The sequence below is a fragment of the Esox lucius genome, chromosome 4, assembly GCF_011004845.1.
Source record: "Esox lucius isolate fEsoLuc1 chromosome 4, fEsoLuc1.pri, whole genome shotgun sequence".
NCBI lineage: Eukaryota > Metazoa > Chordata > Actinopteri > Esociformes > Esocidae > Esox > Esox lucius.
In genome coordinates, this window is record NC_047572.1 from 4,337,853 (window position 1) to 4,360,262 (window position 22,410).

Consider the following 22,410-nt stretch of genomic DNA (forward strand, 5'->3'; position numbering starts at 1 on the left):
AACTTGACTCATGTAAAAAGTTCTTGGCTGTCACGTGAACTTTGGTCAGCGGTGCTTAAACCCGATGCGTTCAAAGCCTTGACCAGCACGTTTCAGTCGAGGTGTTAAAACTCTCTCCACAATGTCATCATAATGGGCCTCAAAAAAAGAATTAGGCGGATCGAGACAAGAATGTATTTTCTGGCTCAGGTTCTCCACTTCACATCCGATGCACGCTTTGTTGAGAATGGCCGCAAGAACGTGTTCCAGGGTCATAACCAATGTTGCTTTGATGATCTTTAAAATTTGTGGTACAAGGCATTTGTCCATTTTGTAATAACTCTTGTCAGAATTTGAAAGGTATGACGGATTTAGAAGTCCTAGCTGAGCGCCAAGCCGGTCAAACCAATAGTAGTTTCTTGGTGGGTATAGCCGTGGAATCGAGCTGTCAGGGTCCGGGGTACCATAGCAGGGTAGCATGTCATGCTTCCGACCTGGACTAGGTCTAAATAGACTCTGGACTAAGCCCACATGCATTTATTAATTATTACAATTTGTAATCTTTATGTTCACCCGGCACAGCCAGAAGAGGACTGGTCACCCTTCTGAGCCTGGTTCCTTTCTTGGTTTCTTCCTAAATTTCGGCTTTCTTAGGGAGTTTTTACTAGCCACTGAAATTCAACACTACTGTTTTTTGCTCCTTGGGGTTTAAGGCCGGGTGTTTTGTAAAAGCACTTTGTGACAACTGCTGATGTAAAAAGGATTTTATAAATACATTTGATTGATTGATTGAGCTGGATTCAACGTTGTCATCCAGGGTGTCACACAGCCAGTCCACAGCCTTGGGTTTTTCAACCTCCAGTTGGTTGTATTCTTGAGACATGTTACGTAAAATCTGCCAACTGTTTGATAGTCACAGGCATTCTGTCTGTTTTTATGCTGTGTTGAGGACGGTGTTAGCTTAAGGCGTCGCTTCAGGGTTGTACATCAGTTGAACAGTCGGCAGTCGCAGTCACACTAACTTGCAGACATTTTACGGCGCCCTTTTGTTAAACATCAAACATCCTGCCACTGATGTAACGCATTTTAATTGCCTGGGAATTTAACATTCCAGAACCCTAAGAACCATTTGTTAAAAATCAATCACCTCGCTACTGTTATAACACCTGTCTGGGGTGATTATCAATCGTTCTAAAACATCAAACATGAACACAACCATGCAATCATAAATTACAAGTCACCGATTATGCATACATCATTCCCGAAGTTCTTGCCTAACACACGTCATACAGGAAGTCCATATGTCCCCCAAGGAGCAGACCCCTTACATTTATGTAAATATTTGATTATATCTTTTCATGTGTCAACACTGAAGAAATGACACTTAGCTACAATGTAAAGTAGTGAGTGTACAGTTTGTATAACAGTGTACATTTGCTGTCCTCTCAGAATAACACAGAGACATTAATGTCTAATCCGCTGGCAACATAAGTGAGTACACCCCTAAGTGAAAATTTCCAAATTGGGCCCAAAGTGTCAATATTTTGTGTGCCCATCATCATTTTCCAGCACTGCCTTAACCCTCTTGGGCATGGAGTTCGCCAGAGCTTCACAGGTTGCTACTGGAGTTCTCTTCCCCTCCTCCACAACGACATCATGGAGCTGGTGGATGTTAGAGCCCTTGCGCTCCTCCACCTTCCGTTTGAAGATGCCCCACAGATGCTCAATAGCGTTTAGGTCTGTAGACATGGTTGGCCAGTCCATCACCTTTACCCTCAGCTTCTTTAGCAAGGCAGTGGTTGTCTTGGAGGTGTGTTTGGGGTCGTTATCATGTTGGAATACTGCCCTGCGGCCCAGTCTCCTAAGGGAGGGGATCATGCTCTGCTTCAGTATGTCACAGTACATGTTGGCATTCATGGTTCCTTCAATGAACTGTAGCTCCCCAGTGCCGGCAGCACTCATGCAGCCCCAGACCATGACACTCCCACCACCATGCTTGACTGTAGGCAAGACACACTTGTCTTTGTACTCCTCACCTTGCCGCCACACACGCTTGACACGCTTGAGACCACAGGACATGGTTCCAGTAATCCATATCCGTCTGCTTCAGCAAACTGAGGGCTTTCTTGTGCAACGCCTTTAGAAGAGGCTTCCTTCTGGGACTTCCTTCTGGGTCTGAGCACTGACAGGCTGACCCCCCACCCCTTCAACCTCTGCAGCAATGCTGGCACCACTCATACCTCTATTTCCCCGCTCAACCTCTGGATATGACGCTGAGCATGTGCACTCAACTTTTTTGGTTGACCATGGCGAGGCCTGTTCTGAGTGGAACCTGTCCTGTTAAACCGCTGTATGGTCTTGGCCACCGTGCTGCAGCTCATTTTTAGGGTCTTGGCGATCTTCTTATAACCTAGGACATCTTTATGTTGAGCAACAATTCTTTTTTTCAGATCCTCAGGGAGTTCTTTGCCATGAGGTGCGTTGTTGAACTTCCAGTGACCAGTATGAGGGAGTTTGAGAGCGATAACACCACTTTTAACACATCTGCTCCCCATTCACACCTGAGACCTTGTAACACTGAGTCACCTGACACCGGGGAGGGTAAATGGCTTATTGGGCCCAATTTGGACATTTTCACTTAGGGGTGTACTCACTTTTGTTGCCAGCGGTTTAGATTTTAATGGCTGTGTGTTGAGTTATTTTGAGGGGACAGCAAATGTACACTGTTATACAAGCTGTACACTCACTACATTACATTGTAGCTAAGTGTCATTTCTTCAGTGTTGTCACACTTTTGTGAGATACTGTAGGTGTATGCCTTTGATTGTCCTGGTCATTCCTGAAGTTCCCAATTGCATGTTTGAGTCAATTCCTCCCAAAATTCTGCTGAAATATCATCCTAGGAGTAAACACATGGTCAGGATCATCACTTGATTTCTGCCCAACATTCTGTTTGAGTTCCATACTTTCACATGCTTTTCCGCACCATACTATGGTTAAAAGTTCATGAACACTTTTGTTTGGGACTCCAGCACAGTGCCTCTGGGTCCGGACCAGATTCTGCTGCGAGGTGCCCAATTAAGGAACACTCAATGGGTCCATGGCATCGTGGTCTACACTGGACATGACACCAAGCTCATGCAGGTGAGTCCTTCTTCTGCTTCTTCTGCTTCTGCTTTTTATTAAAGATCTCTAGAAAGATTTCAAGTAAGGTAGGTAGGTAAAACCAAATATGACGCTTAATAAAATGTTCCTTTCTTTGTTTTGTAACATTTCCAATCCGTCTTTGTCTAGAATTCTACACGGCCGCCTCTGAAACTTTCCAACGTGGAGCGCATCACAAACTTTCAGATTCTGGTGCTGTTTGGCTGTCTGTTGGCCATCTCTTTGGTGTGCTCCATTGGACAAACCATCTGGAAGTACCAGTACGGCAATGCAGCCTGGTATATGGACTTGAACTGTAAGAGCGCCAACATGAGATGTATTACTCATAGTTTGTCTCACTTGACCGCCACGTCTGCTTAGTTGCGTTGTTTTCTAGGTCCCTTTTTGTTAGTGTCAGTGTGCGGTTGTTTTAATTTTCCCATTTGCCTCTATTTGACATACATATTTGCATCACGTCACAAGTGAAGCGTGTGGCTTATGGGGAATGATGGAATTCCTATGTAAACGTAAAACTGACTGTGCTGTAACATGCATAGACATGTGATGTGAATGAAAGAAATGGTTGAATATCATTGCGCTGCTGTATGCTTTTGTTCATTTCTAACGTTCTGTTTGGTTGTTTGTTTTTCTTTGTTATTGTCGTTTTTTTTCATTATCTTTTTTTCCCCCTTTTTAACAGCTCCAGGTAACAACCATTTAAAAGCCTTGGCCATCCGTGAATGACTCTCCCATACTAACCCCCTAACTGAAGCTCTGCCTTTGCTAAGCAAATGAAGCCCCCCTGTATAAGGCAGTCCTACTTTATAAGGGATGCACCCCTATAAGGTAGCCCTGCTTTATAAGGGCCCCCCTTTGCCATGGACGGCACTGACCCGGGACCTGATGATAGGTTTTCCCCTCCAGCTCATTCTTTTTAGTGCTTGATCCAAACAGTGTCCCCACCCCCTGTCCTTTTCTCCACCATTCTTGTGAAACGTTAAACTCTTCGCAAACCACAGTCTCAGTTCCAAACACTTTTTTTGCACCCTTTTAACCACAAACCTACCAGTAGTCATGAAAATATCCTTTCTGCTCTGTGTCCTCAGAGGCAGAGATAAGGTTGCACTCAGGAAGCTTTCTTGTATACAGGAAGCTTCTACATGTTTGCAATACCATGTTTGCAGTGCCCCCAGAGGGCACTGACTGACATTTTCTAAATGCCTACCTATGCCACCATCAGTTGAGGAGAGAACTGGCAACAGTGATAAGAGAGAGGCAAAACCTATTCAGCACAAGACTGATTCTGTTTTTCAGTCTAAACGAGCAGGAGTTAGATCAACTGCCATTGACAGAAAAACTGGTAACACTAATTTCTTCCTCAGTAAAAATAATAGTCAACTAGCCATTGCATCCTTTGCAGGGATTCTGCAAGCCTGGTTTGCAAACTAGTTAACGTGTCACCACCAACCATTTCTTTATTCAACTAGGCCTGTGTTAGGAGAGGCGGTGTCCTGATCAATTTCAAGCATGTTTTATGACCCACACTCCCCCCTCGCTCTCTGTACATTGATCTCATCGTCTCCGATTGGCTCAATCTCGAAGGATTTCCTTACTCACGTTTGGAGTTCCAATATTTCAAACTCCCACTTTAAAGACCCCAAATACATGGGACGGGAGAACAGTGATGTATCAACGAGGGTAATGTGAGTCATAAAGCAGGCGTCCATCTTGAGACTTATTCTATCAAGTGGAGGGGGGATGAAATGGGGGGGACTAAGTCAAACGCAGATTTCTCCAACCCATGTCAAAAGAAAGAGGTGACCAATTATTCACATCATATCAAATTCCACAGTGGCATTTTCATGCCGCACACCCAAATTTCTTCTAAGTAATTGCACATTGAGACATGCCAAGGCTGAAACAATGTTGTTCTGGCGATTGTATCGGCAGAGCGCAGTGGTCAATCGGGAGAGAAGCCAAACACGTCAAACCAGATATTTTTCATCAAGGGCTCGTTTTGTGATTATGCATGCGCGACACAATTTGATGATGACCCAGTCTACTCCACTCACATCTGCTGACATCCATCTTAACTGGCATGGTTCCCAGTCTGTCAATCTTAACAGCCTACCTTTGTGCGTATAACTTGCAGCCATTTGTAATGCATTCTGGCCACCTGCTAAACACACCCATCCACTAAAAAGCAGGTCGCCAGGTTTTCCCCAGGAAACCGCAAAGGTGTCTGTTGACTGTCCTTGATGAGCGGACCCCACTCTGCACCTGTTACCATGCAGCACTGGTTTGTCTGTGTGCCTAAAAAGACAGGTTGAAGGTGCCCCTGGCGCTCACTGTTGCAGAACGTTGCATTATATTTCTTATATTACAATGTTTGTCATTTGATATGCACTCTGATCCAGAGCAACTTAGATGAACAATTTCGGTGAAGCACCTTTCTCAAAGGGCATGCTAGATTGTTTACCTTGTCGTACCAACGATTCGAACCCACAGCCTTTCAGTTACTGGTTCAACGTTCTCACCCTTAGGCCATCTGCCACACAGAGGAGATGGAATTTTACTTTTGGAAATGCATTCACTCAAAGAGAAACAACCACCAACTCAAAATTGCACATTTATTACCATATACAAATATATATGGACACAGTATATTCCGACATAATCAGAAGATGGGGTTATCTGATGGATCCTGCATGTCTTGGTTTGTTGTGATTGACTTGCTCACGACTGAAATGTACTCTATAAAAAAGAAATCACAAAAAATAGTTACTTCCAGGCCATTCACACCACAAAATTATGATCAAAATCATCCACCTGCACTTTTGCTGTATTTGTTGGTCGGAAACATGCTTTGAACTTACCCTCCCCTTCAGCCTTTCACCCCTTTGTCTTGAGAACTTCAACATGTTTGTCTTCCTCCCCACCTCTGGCAAGCCCTCCTTCATCCCTCTGTGCCGTCATTCTAAAAGCGGTGTAGCTTCTGTTTTGCCACACCCTTTTTTCCTCCACTTTTTATTTAGTCTTCAAATCATTCTGTTTTGGGGATAAGGGCTCCCTCTCTGCTAAATTTAAAGGGTGAATGTTTGGGTTGAGGAAGGTAACTCTTACAACTCCAGCAAGCGGAGAAAAGGTAATTTACATCCCTTGTGTTTTAGTGTGAACTGCTATGGTGTCAGTGGGGTATGTCTTCATAAAATGTGTTGTATTATTTATGATTGTATCATGGGTCGGGTGAACATGAATCCATCAATTTGCACAGAGCTTTGTGGAATTAATTGCCTGGATCATGGATGCTAAGGCTGCTGTTACTGTATACAATGAATAATAAGCACCTTCTATCAGTCCAATTCTGTAACAAGATTTATGGGAACGTATTGGGGGGGGGTGTAAAATGTTAGTATGGTATCATGATTGGAGGAAATATCAATTACAGTGGCGAGAGAAGAGGTGGGTTGGAATAGATGGTATTGAATCTCACATAATGCATAACATAAATACAAGATAGTCTACAAAGTGTTGTATAATATATTAGATGGGACTTTGGTTTGGGCACAAGCTTTTCCCCTGATAGTTTTCACAGGACTGAATGCTGACAAGATCCTTGTCCATTGCTTCTCTTCTACCCCCCAACTTGTCTTCCTAACAGATGGTGGTGCTGCAAACTTTTTCCTCAACTTCCTGACCTTCATCATCCTCTTCAACAACCTGATCCCCATCAGTCTGCTGGTTACATTGGAGGTCATCAAGTTCACCCAGGCCTTCTTCATCAACTGGGTGAGTAATGTCCATGGAGATTTCAATCCTCCCCAGTCAATTCAGTTTTAAAATGCACTCCGTTAATGTAATTGCACCATTGAAAATTGCCAAGATCCTCTAAAAACCCCCTTTTTGTTAAAAAGTAACCTGGTCTAAATGTGACCTCGTCCTATCTCAGACATATCACCACCAATCCCACTCTCAATCAAATGTATTCACGTGTGTGTGGCGTGTTGTTCGCGAAGGGGGATACACTGCTGTTTCTTTTAATAGACTGGGTTCAGATTTCATTCTTATTTTGTCTTCTTAACAAATTATGCATTAACAGGGTGGGACTTTTAAGCTAGAAAGCAATTTCAAATCATGTGACGGGAGCTTATTGCCAGACTGCGTAAGCGGAGCTGGCCAAAAAGAGCGAATGTCTCTTACTGGGTGGGTGGGTGGGTGAGTGGCTAGCTGGCTGATTGACTGACAGACAGACAGAGAACCTGGATAGACAAAAACTTAGCTGGCTACAACCTTCAGTAGCTATGTAATAGTAACCCTAAAAACTGTTTATATTGTGACTATTTCTCGTAGATTTTCAAAGTACGCATCGGTGCATGGTTTTTGGGTCAGGACAGGTTAAAAACTTTGCCGGCTACAACCTTCAGTAGCTGCGTTATAGTAAGCCTAAAATAAATGTTTTGTATTGTTTCTGGTGGATTTTGGGGGGTAATATAGGCTAGATAAAAACCCTTTAGGCAGTAAAAGAGTAGGGGTTTCCACGATTCACATGTCTTTTCACTTGACGAGAAAGTCAGTTATTGTCTCCTATATTGATTGTTATTGTATCAATGTCATTCATGAATGAAATAAAAATGAACTTTTTTGTGCCATGATGTAGCTTTGGCTGTAAGTTCATATTCAGTCACACTAGCAATTGCCCAAATCTTATGACTATTCCAAGTAGTAAGTTAGATAGCAGTAAGCCTATTACTGGCTAATAAGCTGTTAAAATGGCCAGTGGCTAAAGCCATACATTTCATAGATACTATTTGTGGTGGAGGTAAACTTAATAAGAAACGTTAGTCAGTTTAACACAATGCTTAATGGTGTTTAGTGAAATATTCAAACTTGGCGTGGTGTTAATATGTGACAAAATTATCACTGGGCAGATGTATAGCACTGTGGTGTAGTAGTTAAACACACAGCCACTCACATGGGTGACCCAGGTTTGAATCCAGTGAGGGCAACTTTGTCACTTTTAATTGCGGCATTTGTTACTTTTATTATAAATATTCACTCTTTTTCTGCATTCCAAATATTATTTGAAATATTATACACTCGACAACCTCCAGTTGTTTCGTAATCTGGCACAAGTACAAATAACTACCTTGCAGCTCTTTGCGTGTGCTGTTGGCCAGTCAAGAGTTGAGCAGTCATGTGACATGTGGCTGTCTGGTATTGTTCTTCAACATTTTTTCAATAATTTTTTTTTTTCACTCAGATGCACTGTGTCATCTGTTGTACGTTCCCGACTTGAGTGGACAAATGTGGGTCTTTTTACAAAGGCACTGACAACTTTCACAAACAGTCCCTGACCAGCCATGCCAATAGCAAACAGCAACTGGTCTGCATGACAGCCAAGTGGGAGGCTTGCAATCTGTCTTCAGGGCCTTTGATCATACTGGTCAGGATTTAAATGCAGATTACCATTGGGTGATTGCATGACATATAACAACTGTGTAACTGTTTTATATATCCAGAATGAATATATCCATGAAAGAATTTAACATGTTAAGTAACAAAAGCATTTGGTTATATGTTGTAACTTAGTAAATGAATTTATACTTTTGGAAGGAGGGACAGTAAAAATATATTTTTAGATGATTGAAGAATGTCAAACTTAAAGGTAAATGCTGATTGTTTTGGCAGTCCAGGAAGATTGTTTTTCTCTCTCAAAAGTGAAACAACCATGGGTGGGATGAGTGAACTAAAAGTAGCAGGCAGCCATGCATTATATATTTACACTTTTTGCTAATGTATGAATTTGCCATTTGTGTTCAGGATTGTTTATATACACTCACCTAAAGGGTTTTTAGGAACACCTGTTCAATTTCTCATTAATGCAATTTTCTAATCAACCAATCACATGGCAGTTGCTTCAATGCATTTAGGGGTGTGGTCCTGGTCAAGACAATCTCCTGAAGTCCAAATTGAATGTCAGAATGGGAAAGAAAGATTTAAGCAATTTTGAGCGTGGCATGGTTGTTGGTGCCAGACGGGCCGGTCTGAGTATTTCACAATCTGCTCAGTTACTGGGATTTTCACGCACAGCCATTTCTAGGGTTTACAAAGAATGGTGTGAAAAAGGAAAAACATCCAGTATGCGGCAGTCCTGTGGGCGAAAATGCCTTGTTGATGCTAGAGGTCAGAGGAGAATGGGCCGACTGATTCAAGCTGATAGAAGAGCAACTTTGACTGAAATAACCACTCGTTACAACCGAGGTATGCAGCAAAGCATTTGTGAATCCACAACACGCACAACCTTGAGGTGGATGGGCTACAACAGCAGAAGACCCCACCGGGTACCACTCATCTCCACTACAAATAGGAAAAAGAGGCTACAATTTGCACGAGCTCACCAAAATTGGATAGTTGAAGACAGGAAGAATGTTGCCTGGTCTGATGAGTCTCGATTTCTGTTGAGACATTCAGATGGTAGAGTCAGAATTTGGCGTAAACAGAATGAGAACATGGATTCATCATGCCTTGTTACCACTGTGCAGGCTGGTGGTGGTGGTGTAATGGTGTGGGGGATGTTTTCTTGGCACACTTTAGGCCCCTTAATGCCAATTGGGCATCGTTTAAATGCCACGGCCTACCTGAGCATTGTTTCTGACTAGTCCATCCCTTTATGACCACCATGTACCCATCCACCATGTACCCATTCCATCAGGATAATGCACCATGTCACAAAGCTCGAATCATTTCAAATTGGTTTCTTGAACATAACAATGAGTTCACTGTACTGAAATGGCCCCCACAGTCACCAGATCTCAACCCAATAGAGCATCTTTGGGATGTGGTGGAACGGGAGCTTTGTGCCCTGGATGTGCATCCCACAAATTTCCATCAACTGCAAGATGCTATCCTATCAATACGGGCCAACATTTCTAAAGAATGCTCTCAGCACCTTGTTAAATCAATGCCACATAGAATTAAGGCAGTTCTGAAGGCGAAAGGGGGTCAAACACAGTATTAGTATGGTGTTCCTAATAATCCTTTAGGTGAGTGTAAATAGAGACAGTGTGGGTTAGTAAAGGAATCACACTGATAAGCGAGGGATGGTGCAGTAATGCACAGTTGAGGTATATGCTTTGCTGGCATTTGGAACTTGCTCATACGGATATGAGTATGATAAGATTGTCACAACCCTTGTATATATTTTTTCTTATCCACATTCGTTTTTTAATGCTTGATTCTGATTATATTAGGATACCGACATGCTGTATGAGCCAACTAACACCCCAGCTGTGGCTCGCACTTCCAACTTGAATGAAGAACTGGGACAGGTAATTCTGCTCATGCTACAGTTCACAAATGATGTGTTGACTTGCATTGTCCTACATTCTCCTTTGCTTGTACATTCTTGCATGAAATCCACAAATCCACATTTGTGATTTAGTGAAATCATGGAAGTGAACTGGTTGTGCCAGTATATTGATTCATTTGAATGCCGCATATGCTCAATGCACCCATCTGTGGTGTGTCTTGGATCGACACTCAGCCCCGATTGGCCGTCTCGGATCAATGCTGTGAACTGACTCTTTTGTCATATTTGCTATGAACTGACTCTTTCGTCAAATTTTTGCAACAGGTGAAGTACATCTTTTCTGACAAGACGGGAACCTTGACCTGCAACGTGATGCAGTTCAAGAAGTGCACCATCGCCGGTGTGACATACGGGTAAGACTCGAATCCCTCCTCCCCTTGTTTGTTTACCTACCCCCTCATTCCACCCCTATCCTCTTCATTAGAGTTAACATGTACCCTAGGATATCTGGGTCCTCTTTGCACTCTCTCTTGCCTCCTCATTAGATGCTGCTTCAGTGCGTCCCTCCCCTCAACGTGGACTATAAATAACGGAAGGACCAATGTTTGCATGCCAATTCTTTACAAATAATTAATGAGCTAGTCCCATGGTTTCACAGTTTTCTTTTCTGGAGTTAGTTGTGTGAGATCTCTGGCATTTTAGTTTTGTTCATTTTTGGCCTTGTTCATTTTTGGCAATTTAATCACACGTAATCTTTTTATTCAGCGCTGTTTTGGGTTGAAATTTGGCTCAGGCAGTCTAATGCATTTTTATTCCCCTCTGCGCTTTGAAAATGAGAGATTTCTGTGTAATACAGGCAACTAAAAAGTTCCCTTGGTACAGTGGTTTCCTAAATAACACCCTTTTCTCTACATTGATTTTGACCAAATTACAGTTAAAACAGTTTCATGTTGACTGCCACTTGGAAGTCTGTTTTACTTGCAAACCAATCTTGGAGGAGTCTGGGTTATTGGCACACCTTCCCAGCTAATGTTCAGGTGTGTATAGGGGGAAAAAAAGTTTGTGTGACTGCAGGTTTTCTGCTGCCAGAATTGTGTGGTTGAAATTTAATTTACATTATGTTTTCATTGCCTACTCGGCTGCACTGTGTAACCCTCTGTTGCACAATTTGCTTATATAACTACTAACTAGCCTGTCATAAATACCATATTGATCATCCCCTGTGTTTAATTTTATTTTAAAAGTGGCCATGGCTCGATTACCCCGACATAAGCTTAATACCTGGTACCCAATTCATTTACACTATCCTAAATAATCCTGTAGTAATTTGGTAATCTACTGTAGGTATGTAATGTGTTCATACAATCAATAACACATGCAAGTTGCCCTGCATTAGAGAATCAGCTAACTGATCGAAATGTAATGTACTGTAATGTATTTTATTAAGAAAGCAAAATCAGATGGAACCAGGCCAACTATAGGTTTATTTTGCCATTGCAGGCCTATTGCCAGTTTTAGATGTCTTCATAAGCCTCCAAACATAAAAGATAATGGCCAGGGTGAACGTGAGCGCAATGCTTAGTAAAAGACTTGTGTCCAAATTGAGTTTTAGTGAGGAGCTTGGAGCTTGAAAATCGGCATCATACATAGGGCAATGTCACCTGCCATGCCCTCGGGCAGTGGGTTGCTAAGCTTTGAATTCTACTAATCAAAAGAATCTTACTGAAATGTACATTCTTAATCTACTAACGTCATTAGGAGTTCCCCAGAGAACCACTACATCAAAGAAATGCATTGAGTGATATAGTTACCACTGATCTGGAACAAATAACTGAGCTGTCTGACAGTGACTGTCCTGTAAAGTAGTAATGGGGGGAGAAAATAATTGTAATATTATCTTTGACGTTATATTGTACTGTTTTAAAAATATTGTATTTTGACTAAATATTATTTTTCACAATAGTTTGCTATATCCGCCACAAAAATGTTTCTCTTTTGAAACTTATTTTCTGTATCTTTTTTATCCACCAACCTTGAACCTCTCATTCACCTGCTACCCTGACTGCTTGGAACATGGACCAGCGAACAAAGCCTCAAAGAAGCACGTGGAAAATAAATAATTACATTTTCTGGGATTGAGAAATAGTTTCTACATGTTCATAATGATCCTGCTTTGGCCTCGAGTAGGGAAATTCTAGTCTTTGGTTCGTGTTCAAACTGCTGTTTAACACAGCCAATCTTATTGCTTTTCGGAGGGTTAATGTCTAGTGTTTCACTTTTCAACATGGACAGCACCATGTCCAGCAGGAGTCACATGGTAAGTGTAACATGACAATTGGCCTTGGTCTTGTTTTACTATACCAGTGTGGAAATGTTTGGGACCAATTTTTTTTCCATTAATAATCCTATTTTCCATAACCTTAGCTCCCCAAAACCCCAAAATGTAAACAAATTTTTTGCCATAATTTAACCAGGTGAAAGCAACCATTAGGAACCAATTCTTATTAACAACAACACCCTGTGGGGAAATGCTACAGGGGAGGAGGAGCAATTTAAGGTTACCTCTCTTGCTCAGGGACATAACAACATAGTATTCATCTTGGCGATATGTAGATTAACACCAGGGACCTTTAGGAAACTTGTCAGATGCCCTAACCACTAGGCCACCTAACTCTACATTTAGGCCTATTTCTGACCATGAACCTAAATCCTAGTGCTAAACTTAACCCGAAGCCTAAATGTTTTTATTGTGTATGCAAAATGTCTCTCAAAATTTCCTAATTTCAATAGTTTCACATTCAAACCGGTCCTCACTTTGAACGCAATGTGAGTACATCGTCACTTACCATGCAATATCAGCTTTTACCAGTGCCGGGACCACCTGAGGGAGTCGCTAGAATCCAATGAGACCAGGAAATCCCAGCTGACGTTATCCCTTTGCGCAGTAATACTTGCGAAGACCAGTTGTCCTCAGAAATAAAGTAACCCATGGTAAATCATAATTATTGAGAATATTTTACTGGTCCTCACCTCGGTCTTTTCAAAACCAGATAAAGAATTTGAGAGTTGTGTATATGTCTGTGGTGTTGGCTGAATAGTCCTAATAAAGTGTGCTATGTATGTATGTACTTTATTCCAGGGCACAACTATGAACAACATTTCACAATCATTCTGTGCAACATATATCGCCCATAATGTTCTCTCGTCATCTACAGTTAGGTCTGAGAATTACTGGGCACTGTGATGGCAATTTCATCGATCAGAACTTTTAAAGGACAGAGAAAAAATTATCTTCTCTTGCACAATTAAAAGTTTATTTGCAAATAGAGCGACGCATCAAACGCTTACAAAAATAATCATCCGAGGAGTCTCTGAAGTAGATACATGAACAGTCCGTATTTATTACAGTTAAAAGGGGAGTGGTAAGATGCTGCCCATCTGTCTTGTCAATAAAACACATTCCCCTTGTTCTGTCAATACCTAGGCTTCACACAAGGGGCAGGCTGTCCACATGGGTAACCTCTTGAACTCTAAAGAGCTCTTACAGCATCCGGACAGACAATAGATGCCCTGATGAGTTATATAGATGCGCAGATTGAGTAACCTTATAATCTGCCGAGTCAATGATGCCCCCTAGGCAAATACCAGATCCCCCTCTCCTACATTCCTTTTCTCATCCAAACATGGGGAGTCCGTACCTTTAACTAGTAACCCATTTATACATGTATAGGACCAAGTATACATCAGTTCAAGAATTTCCACAACAGTACTGACACAAGTTTTGTAATTTTGTCTGTTTTATAATTTTGTCCAAAATATATTCAAATTACAGTTGAAATGAATATGGGCGTAAATTGCAGTCTCTCAGTCTCTTTAATCTGAGGGTATTCACATCCAAATTGGAGGAAGGGTTTAGGAATTAGAGCTCTTTAATATGTAGCCCCTCTTATTCAAGTTTCCAAAAGTAATTGGACAATTGACTCAAAAACTGTTTAATGGACAGGTGTGGGCTATTCCGTCGATATTTCTTTATCAATTTAGCAGGTAAACGGTCTTGATTCCAGGTGTGGAATTCACATTTGGAAGCTGTTGCTGTAAACCCACAACAGTTCGGTTAAAGGAGCACTCAATGCAAGCCATGATAAGGCTGAAAAAAATAAATCCATCAGAGAGAACAGGAATATTAGGAGTGGCCAAATCAGCAGTTTGGTACATTCTGAGAGAAAAAGCTCTGCAACACAAAAAGGCCTGGACGTCCACGGAAGATAACATTTAGTCTGAGATCGTAGGATTTTTTCCATGGTAAAGAAACATCCAGCCAAGTGAAGAACACTCCAAGAGGTAGGCATATCATTATCCAAGTGTACCATGAAGAGAAGACTTCACGAGAGCAAATATAGAAGGTTCACCACACTTAGGAAACCATTCATAAGAACAGAAAGGCCAGATTAGACTTTGCCAAAAACATCTAAAAAAGCTAGCCCAGTTTTGGAACAGCATTCTTTGGACACATGAAACTAAGATCAACCTGAACCAGAATGAAGAGAAGAAATAATGTTGTTCCCTGGTCTTGGAGTAGTGTGTGCAGTGACCACATTTAGAATTCCCAGTGGGGAACACTGCAGCCTACTGTCACACACACACACCCGAGCTGGGACTTAGAGGCCTGACCCTGCTCTTCTCTCCAGCTTGATGAAAATAATACAAAAAAATTATATTTTCTCAAACTTAACAAAGCCACAGCTGCTCTTAGCAGTCCTCTTTTACCATAGAAATGTCAGTCATCCCACTTCCATACTAACGCCTCATTACTAACCACTAGCCTAGTGACCTGCCCTCATGTGAGATACAAGCCTTCCTTAACCAATCTTATTTAATGTCCCCAGAGGAACCCATCGCCTCTAGATAACCAACTAATGTCCATTGCATTTATTGCCACTGCACTTTAACAGAACATGGTGGATTGTACAGTACTCTGCAACATGATTTTCTTTCAACAGCCACGTCCCTGAGGCGGAGGATGGTAGTTTTGCGGAGGACGACTGGTAAGAAAGCTGTGATGGTATGAACTGTGTGCCCCAGCTCCTCTTTTGCTTCTGTGAAGTTTTGTGAAGTCTTGCATTGTGGGTGCTGTGCTGTACATTGGAGAGAAACGTATGTGTCTGTGGTTTCTGCTGTTAACAACTTTTTGTATATAATCTTTGTTTTATTGGATTTAGAAACTGTGGGAAAGATTGAAGGGTGTTGGCTGAAATTATGGGCTGAGTTTAAATGCTGCAAGAATAGTTTTTGTACCCAAGGCCAACATATGCATTTTGGGTTGTATATGATTGTAACAGTAAAATAGTAAAACGTTTTGCTCTTTTTTTAAACTTTTTCCATTGTGTTAAAATTCACAGGAGGGTTCATGATCTTCTTCCCATCCACCCATTACAATTAGCCTAGTTGCTGAGATGCTGACATTGCACACTTCCTTACACAGATGTATACTGCCGGTCAAAAGTTATAAAACACACCCATTTCCCCAGTTTTTATTGAAATTTAAGCAGTTCAAGTACAGTGAATAACCTGAAATGGTACCAAGGAAAGCGATAAACTGCCAGAGGTGAAACACAAGTAGGTTACCAAAAACTGAAAAATGATGTACATTTCAGAGTTATAAAGAAAGGCCTTGTAGCAGACAATGTACTAACTACTTTTAATCTAATAACTGACAATAACGGAATACTTTATCCATTCTTAATGTAATAAAAGTCAATAATGTAATAACTTACCAATTATTGGCTGTCTATTACATTATTGGCTGGGTTAATCAAAAATAATACATAATAATAGGACCTAATAACATAATAGTATACTCATGTCACTGTGTATATGTTTTATTGATCAGACTTCCATAACACTTACCAGAACTATTTCCTCTTTGAGGTCTCATAACTAGGTACAGGGTTCTTGCTCATTCTCTATGTAATGTGTTTTACATAGACAAAAACTGAGTGAAATCATCATGGTAGATTGCGTGATCGTACATCCATCTGATGTTCGAAGGCTATTTGCAAAGGTGGATGTTTTGACATGACCTCGTGGTGTCAGACATTTCTAGCTTTGTCAGCATGTTCCTTAGAATTCTTCTGTTACTTGCATGCAGTTTTAGAATGTTTTGTCATTTATTTAGGGATTTATGACAATTTCAAACTATACGTTGTAGGTAGCAGAGAGGCCCTATCAGATGGACCAAAAATACAGGAAATTAATAGAAAATAGGGCTTCTTGGAGACTATAGGTAATGGGTACACTTCACGTGATGTGTCATAGCATGTTCTCATTCATATATCAATATCCAGCTGGAATAATACAGTTAAGATTTTGGTTTAGTTTGTTTTGTGAAATAAGGTTAGGGTTAGAATTTAGAGAGGTCTCAAAGAGGCCATATTGGGATGTAAATGGAAGATTAAATATGGATTGTGTCTATTTATTTCCTGTATTTTTGTTTGAAATTGTCATAAATCCCCAAATGAATTACAAAATTCTGTAAAACTGTAATTAACAGAAGTGTGTTGTTTGTGTTTTATCAGAGTTAGGACTACTATTCAGGTGACAGGATTGGTCAGATATTTGAGCAGCTATTTGAAAGAAGCAACAGTAAGGGTAAGTGTTATGGAATGGAAGTCTGACACTCAATAACTACAATTTATACACATAGTGATATAAGTATATATTATATTATTGGCTCCAATTATTATAACATACATTTTTTATTAACCCAGCCAATAGCGTAATAGCAAGCCAATAATGTAAGAATTGATTACATTATGGGCAAAAAGTTATTACATTACTGACTTTTATTACATTAAGAGTGGAATATGTATTACGTTATTGGTAGTTATAACATTATTGGCATCTACAGGCCTTTTTCAGGGAACAAGTAACAAGGGTTAACAACTTACGACACTTCACTCAATCAAAGTAAATTAAGCCATGATACTGGAGTTATTCTTCTGCTGGAAGTATAGTAAAGTGATTGGTAATTAACAAGGGAAGACAGACCATTATAAGCCTCTATAAGGTCTTTCCTTCAGAGAAATTGCAAAGCAAGCCAAGGTGTCAATGATTTCAATTTCCTACACCATCAAAAGGCACATAGAAACTGGAGGAAACTCTGACAGAGTCTGGGAGACCCATAGCCACAACAGAATCAGCAGACAAGCTTCTCAGATTCAACAGACTTACAGCCTGGAGTAGCAGGTCATGTAATTAGAATATCATCAAAAAGTAGATTTATTTAAGTAATTCCATTCAAAAAGCGAAACTTGTATAATGTATACATTCATTCCACACAAACTGATATATTTCAAGTGTTTATTTATTTTTATTTTGATGATTATAACTGACAACTAATGAAAACCACAAATTCAGTATCTCTGAAAATTTGAATATTGTGAAAAGTTTCAATATTGAAGACACCTGGTGCCACACTAATCAGCTAATTAACTCAAAACACATTCAAAGGCCTTTAAATGGTCTCTCAGTCTAGTTCTGTAGGCTACACAAGCATGGGAAAGACTGCTGACTTGACAGCTGTCCAAAAGGCAACCATTGACACCTTGCACAAGAAGGGCAAGATACAAAAGGTCATAGCTAAAGAGGCTGGCTGTTCACAGAGCTCTGTGTCCAAGTACATTAATAGAGAGGCGAAGGGAAGGAAAAGATGTGGTAGAAAAAAGTGTACAAAAAATAGGGATAACCGCACCCTGGAGAGGTTTTTGAAACAAAACCCATTCAAAAATGTAGGGGAGATTCACAAAGAGTGGACTGCAGCTGGAGTCAGTGCTTCAAGAACCACCACGCACAGACGTATGCAAGACATGGGTTTCAGCTGTCGCATTCCTTGTGTCAAGCCACTCTTGAACAAGACACAGCATCAGAAGCGACTCACCTGGGCTAAAGACAAAAAGGACTGGACTGCTGCTGTGTTTTCTGAGGTCCAAGGTCAACGCAGCCGTCTACCAGGAAGTTTTAAAGCACTTCATGCTTCCTGCTGCTGACCAACTTTATGGAGATGCAGATTTCATTTTCCAACAGGACTCGGCACCTGTACACAGTGCCAAAGCTACCAGTACCTGGTTTAAGGACCATGGTATCCCTGTTCTTAACTGGCCAGCAAACTCGCCTGACCTTAACCCTATAGAAAATGTGTGGGGTATTGTGAAGAGGAAGATGTAATACGTCAGACCCAACAATGCAGAAGAGCTAAAGGTCACTATCAGAGCAACCTGGGCTCTCATAACACCTGAGCAGTGCCACAGACTGATTGACTCCATGCCACGCCGCATTGCTGCAGTAATTCAGGCAAAAGGAGCCCCAACTAAGTAGAGTGCTGTACATGCTCATACTTTTCATGTTCATACTTTTCAGTTGGCCAACATTTCTAATAATCTTTTTGTATTGCTCTTAAGTAATATTCAAATTTTCTGAGATACTGAATTTGGGATTTTCATTAGTTGTCAGTTATAATCATCACAATTAAAAGAAATTAACATTTGAAATATATCAGTCTGTATGTAATGAATGAATATAATATACAAGTTTCACTTTTTGAATGGAATTACTGACATAAATCATCTTTTTGATGATATTCTAATTATATGACCAGCACCTGTACATGCCATGACATTTTGAGGTCAGGACGATGAGCTTCTTTGGAGCAGAATCAATCAAACTGTTGGTCTGCCTGCTGTCTACCATCTGATAATGTCAATTACAGATACATCCCATTAGCTGTTTCCATGAGAAACCATGCTTTTCTTTCTTTTTCGAGCCAGGAACATGGTCAGTTGCACACAAGACATTCTAGACACCAAGGTAAATCAATTGTGACCTGTGAAACCACTGACACATGTCATTTATTTTGGGTTTCCACCCATCCAGTGCATTCGAGGCAACAAACAGAATTTGCCGTAACAGGGCCATTGTGTCCTAGTGACAGGATGAATCCTAGCCGAGCTGAAGCAGGTATTCAATAACTCAGGTTTGGCAACAATGTAAATTATATTGAAACACCAATCTTCTGTTTTGGCTTAGGTGCTTAGGTAGCAATATGTTTCCAAGTCTTAGGTAATCTGATAAGTGTGTTGTTTTCATGTGTAGTCTAATTACACACTGCTTTTCAGCTGGATCAAAGAAAAATAATTTGATCATGACTTCATGAGACTCACTGTAGACAAAGATAAGACCAATTCCAAGAAAGGCAAATACCTCTAGGTTTTGTCTTTCTTGGTTTACATTTATCCTAGCGGGCTGGTGGGTTGCTGATGAAAAATTGCTTAATCTCTGCATGTGGCATGTTTTAATACAGGAGTGTGATTGATTCCCTCTCAAACACCGCCTCTGTTCCTTGGAACATAGCATCTGCCACAGCCCTGGTTTAAATTCCGTTGCTCTGTCCTTTCTCTCTCTGTCCCCCAATGCAACATTTGTTTTCAGTGGATTTCCAGGGATTATACCCGGATGGCTCTTAAGAGCCTTATCGAACCATCCTCAGGGTTTAGGCAGTTATTCCAGTGGCTAATGGCAGCCATAAAGCAATCCCATTAAGCTCCATTCCATAGAAGCACAAAGCAATACCTGATCCATAGTCTCTTATTTATCAGGGAATCTTCAATTGATTTCTGCCGGAGGTAGCAAATGACAGTTGTCTGCCTTAAGTCGATTCGCCTGATAGTGATGCTGAAAGGCATCCCGAAAAAACACTGCAAGGCTTTTCAGGGTTCTGCATCCAAATACACTAGCATTCAAAAGAGGTCAGTTAGAAATGACCTTGTCTTTCATTGCTTTCCATGAACACATGCATAAAATGAATTTGAATGGAAAATCTAGCAACATTTATGGGAAATATGGTCACTGACAAGGTTAGAAATAATGATTTTTTATTGAAATAATTGTTTTTCAAACTTTGCTTTCGTCAAATAATCCTCCATTTGCAGCAATTACAGCCTTGCAGACCTTTGGCATTCTAGGTAATCTGAAGATATTTCATCCCATGCTTCATGAAGCACCTCCCACAAGTTATGTTGACTTGATGGGCACCTATTACGTACCATATAGTGAAGATGCTCCCACAACAGCTCATCTAGGGTCAAGATCCGTTGACTGTGCTGGCCTCTCCAATAAAGACAGAATACCAACTGACTGCTTCTTACTTAAATAGTTCTCACATGCTTTGGAGCCATGCTTTCAGTCATTCCCCTATTGTAAGAGGAAAATGGCTCTAATCAAGCACCCCCCACAGGGTATGGCATGGCAAAATGGAGTGATGGCCTTCCTTCTACAAGATCCCTTTTATCCCGTGCAAATCTCCCACTTCACAACCACCAAAGCGCCCCCAGACCGCCATATTGCTTGTCATTTGGCATCAAGCAGTACTCCAGTACTCTTTTCATTTGGTCTATATCTCACACATATTCTTTGTGATCTGAACACCTCAACCTTAGATTAGTTTGTCCATAATACACAGCTCCGGGGCCTCCCACTCCCTTTTCTATTCTGGTTAGAGCCAGTTTGCGCTGTTGTAAAGGGAGTAGTACACAGCGTTGTACGATATCTTCAGTTTCTTGGCAAATTCTTGCATGGAATAGTCTTCATTTCTAAGATTAGACCACAGAGGCATTTTGAGCCTGTAATCGAACCCACAGTTCCTGATGCTTCAGATACTCAACAAGTCTAAACAAGGCCAGTTTTATTGCTTATTTAATCAACACAACAGTTTTCAGCTGTAATATCATGCAACTGTGTTTTCTAGTGATCAGTTAGCCTTTTTAAATTATATTGTTGGATTAAAAAACAACATGCCATTGGAACACAGGACTGATGGTTGCTGATAATGGGCCTCTGTATGCCTATTTAGATATTCCATAAAAATCTGCCGTTTCAAGCTACAATAGTGATTTCCAACATAAAAAATGACCGTATTTCTGATCCGTTAGATTTTATTTTAATGGACAAAAATGTTGCGATGTGGGGCTTTCATGGATCGGACCTGTTTGTCCAGCACATCCCACAGATGCTTGACTGGACTGAGATCTGGGTAATTTGGAGGCCAAGTCAACATCGTGAACTTGTTCTATTCCTCTAACCATTCCTGAACCATTTTTGCTGTGTGGCAAGTGTGCATTATCCTGCTGTAAGAGGCCTATTCCACCAGGGAATATAGTTGCTGTGACAGGGTGCACATAGTCTGCAACAATGCTCAGATAGGTGGTACATGTCAAAGTAATGTCCACATGAATGGCAGGACCCAAGGTTTCCCAGCAGAACATTGCCCAAAGCATTACACTATGCCTTCTTCCCATAATGCATCCTGGAGCTATGTGTTCTCCAGGTAAGCAACGGACACACACCTGGCCATCCACATGATGTAAAAGAAAACCGTGATTCATCAGACCAGGCCAATGTCTTCCATTGCTCAGTGGTCCAGTTCTGATGCTCATGTGCCCATTGTAGGCGCTTTCGGCAGGAGACTGGTCAGCATGGGCAACCTGACTCTCCGGCTACGCAGCCCCATACGCAACAAACTGCGATTCGCTGTGTGTTCTGAAACCTTTCTATCAGTACCAGCATTAACTTTTTCAGCAATTTGAGCTACAGTAGCTCATCTGTTGGATCAGACCACACAGGCCAACCTTCGCTCCCCACATGCATCAATGAGCCTTGGCCGCCAGTTCACTGCTTTTCCTTCCTTTGACCACTTTTGATAGGCACTGACCACTGCAGACTGGGAACACCCCACAAGGACTGAAGTTTTGGAGATGCTCTGACCCAGTCGTCTAGCCATTACAATTTGGCCCTTGTCAAATTTGCTCAGATCCTTACACTTGTCAATTTATCCTGCTTCTAACACATCAACTTTGAGGACAGAATGTTCACTTGCTGTCTAATATATCCCACCCACTGACAGGTGCCATGATAACAAGATTCAGTGT

General features: G+C 41.1%; 1 protein-coding gene across 9 annotated transcripts in view; it reads left to right on the plus strand.

Annotated features, from left to right (window-relative positions):
• Positions 1-22,410, plus strand: part of atp8a1 (ATPase phospholipid transporting 8A1) — a 231,901-nt gene that overhangs the window by 116,923 nt on the left and 92,568 nt on the right. For 5 of the 9 annotated variants that reach the window (XR_004575679.1, XR_004575682.1, XM_013132813.3 and 2 more), the window contains 7 exons: positions 3,012-3,123; positions 3,274-3,439; positions 3,824-3,829; positions 6,785-6,912; positions 10,374-10,451; positions 10,757-10,845; positions 15,433-15,477. Coding sequence is in view for 5 of the 9 variants with exons in the window: in XM_013132813.3 (XP_012988267.2) it covers positions 3,012-3,123; positions 3,274-3,439; positions 3,824-3,829; positions 6,785-6,912; positions 10,374-10,451; positions 10,757-10,845; positions 15,433-15,477 (624 nt within the window). In the remaining 4 variants the exon portion in view is untranslated. The remainder of the gene's footprint in view (positions 1-3,011; positions 3,124-3,273; positions 3,440-3,823; positions 3,830-6,784; positions 6,913-10,373; positions 10,452-10,756; positions 10,846-15,432; positions 15,478-22,410) is intronic. The other 4 variants (XR_004575680.1, XM_034291711.1, XR_004575681.1 and 1 more) reach the window with 3 other exon arrangements.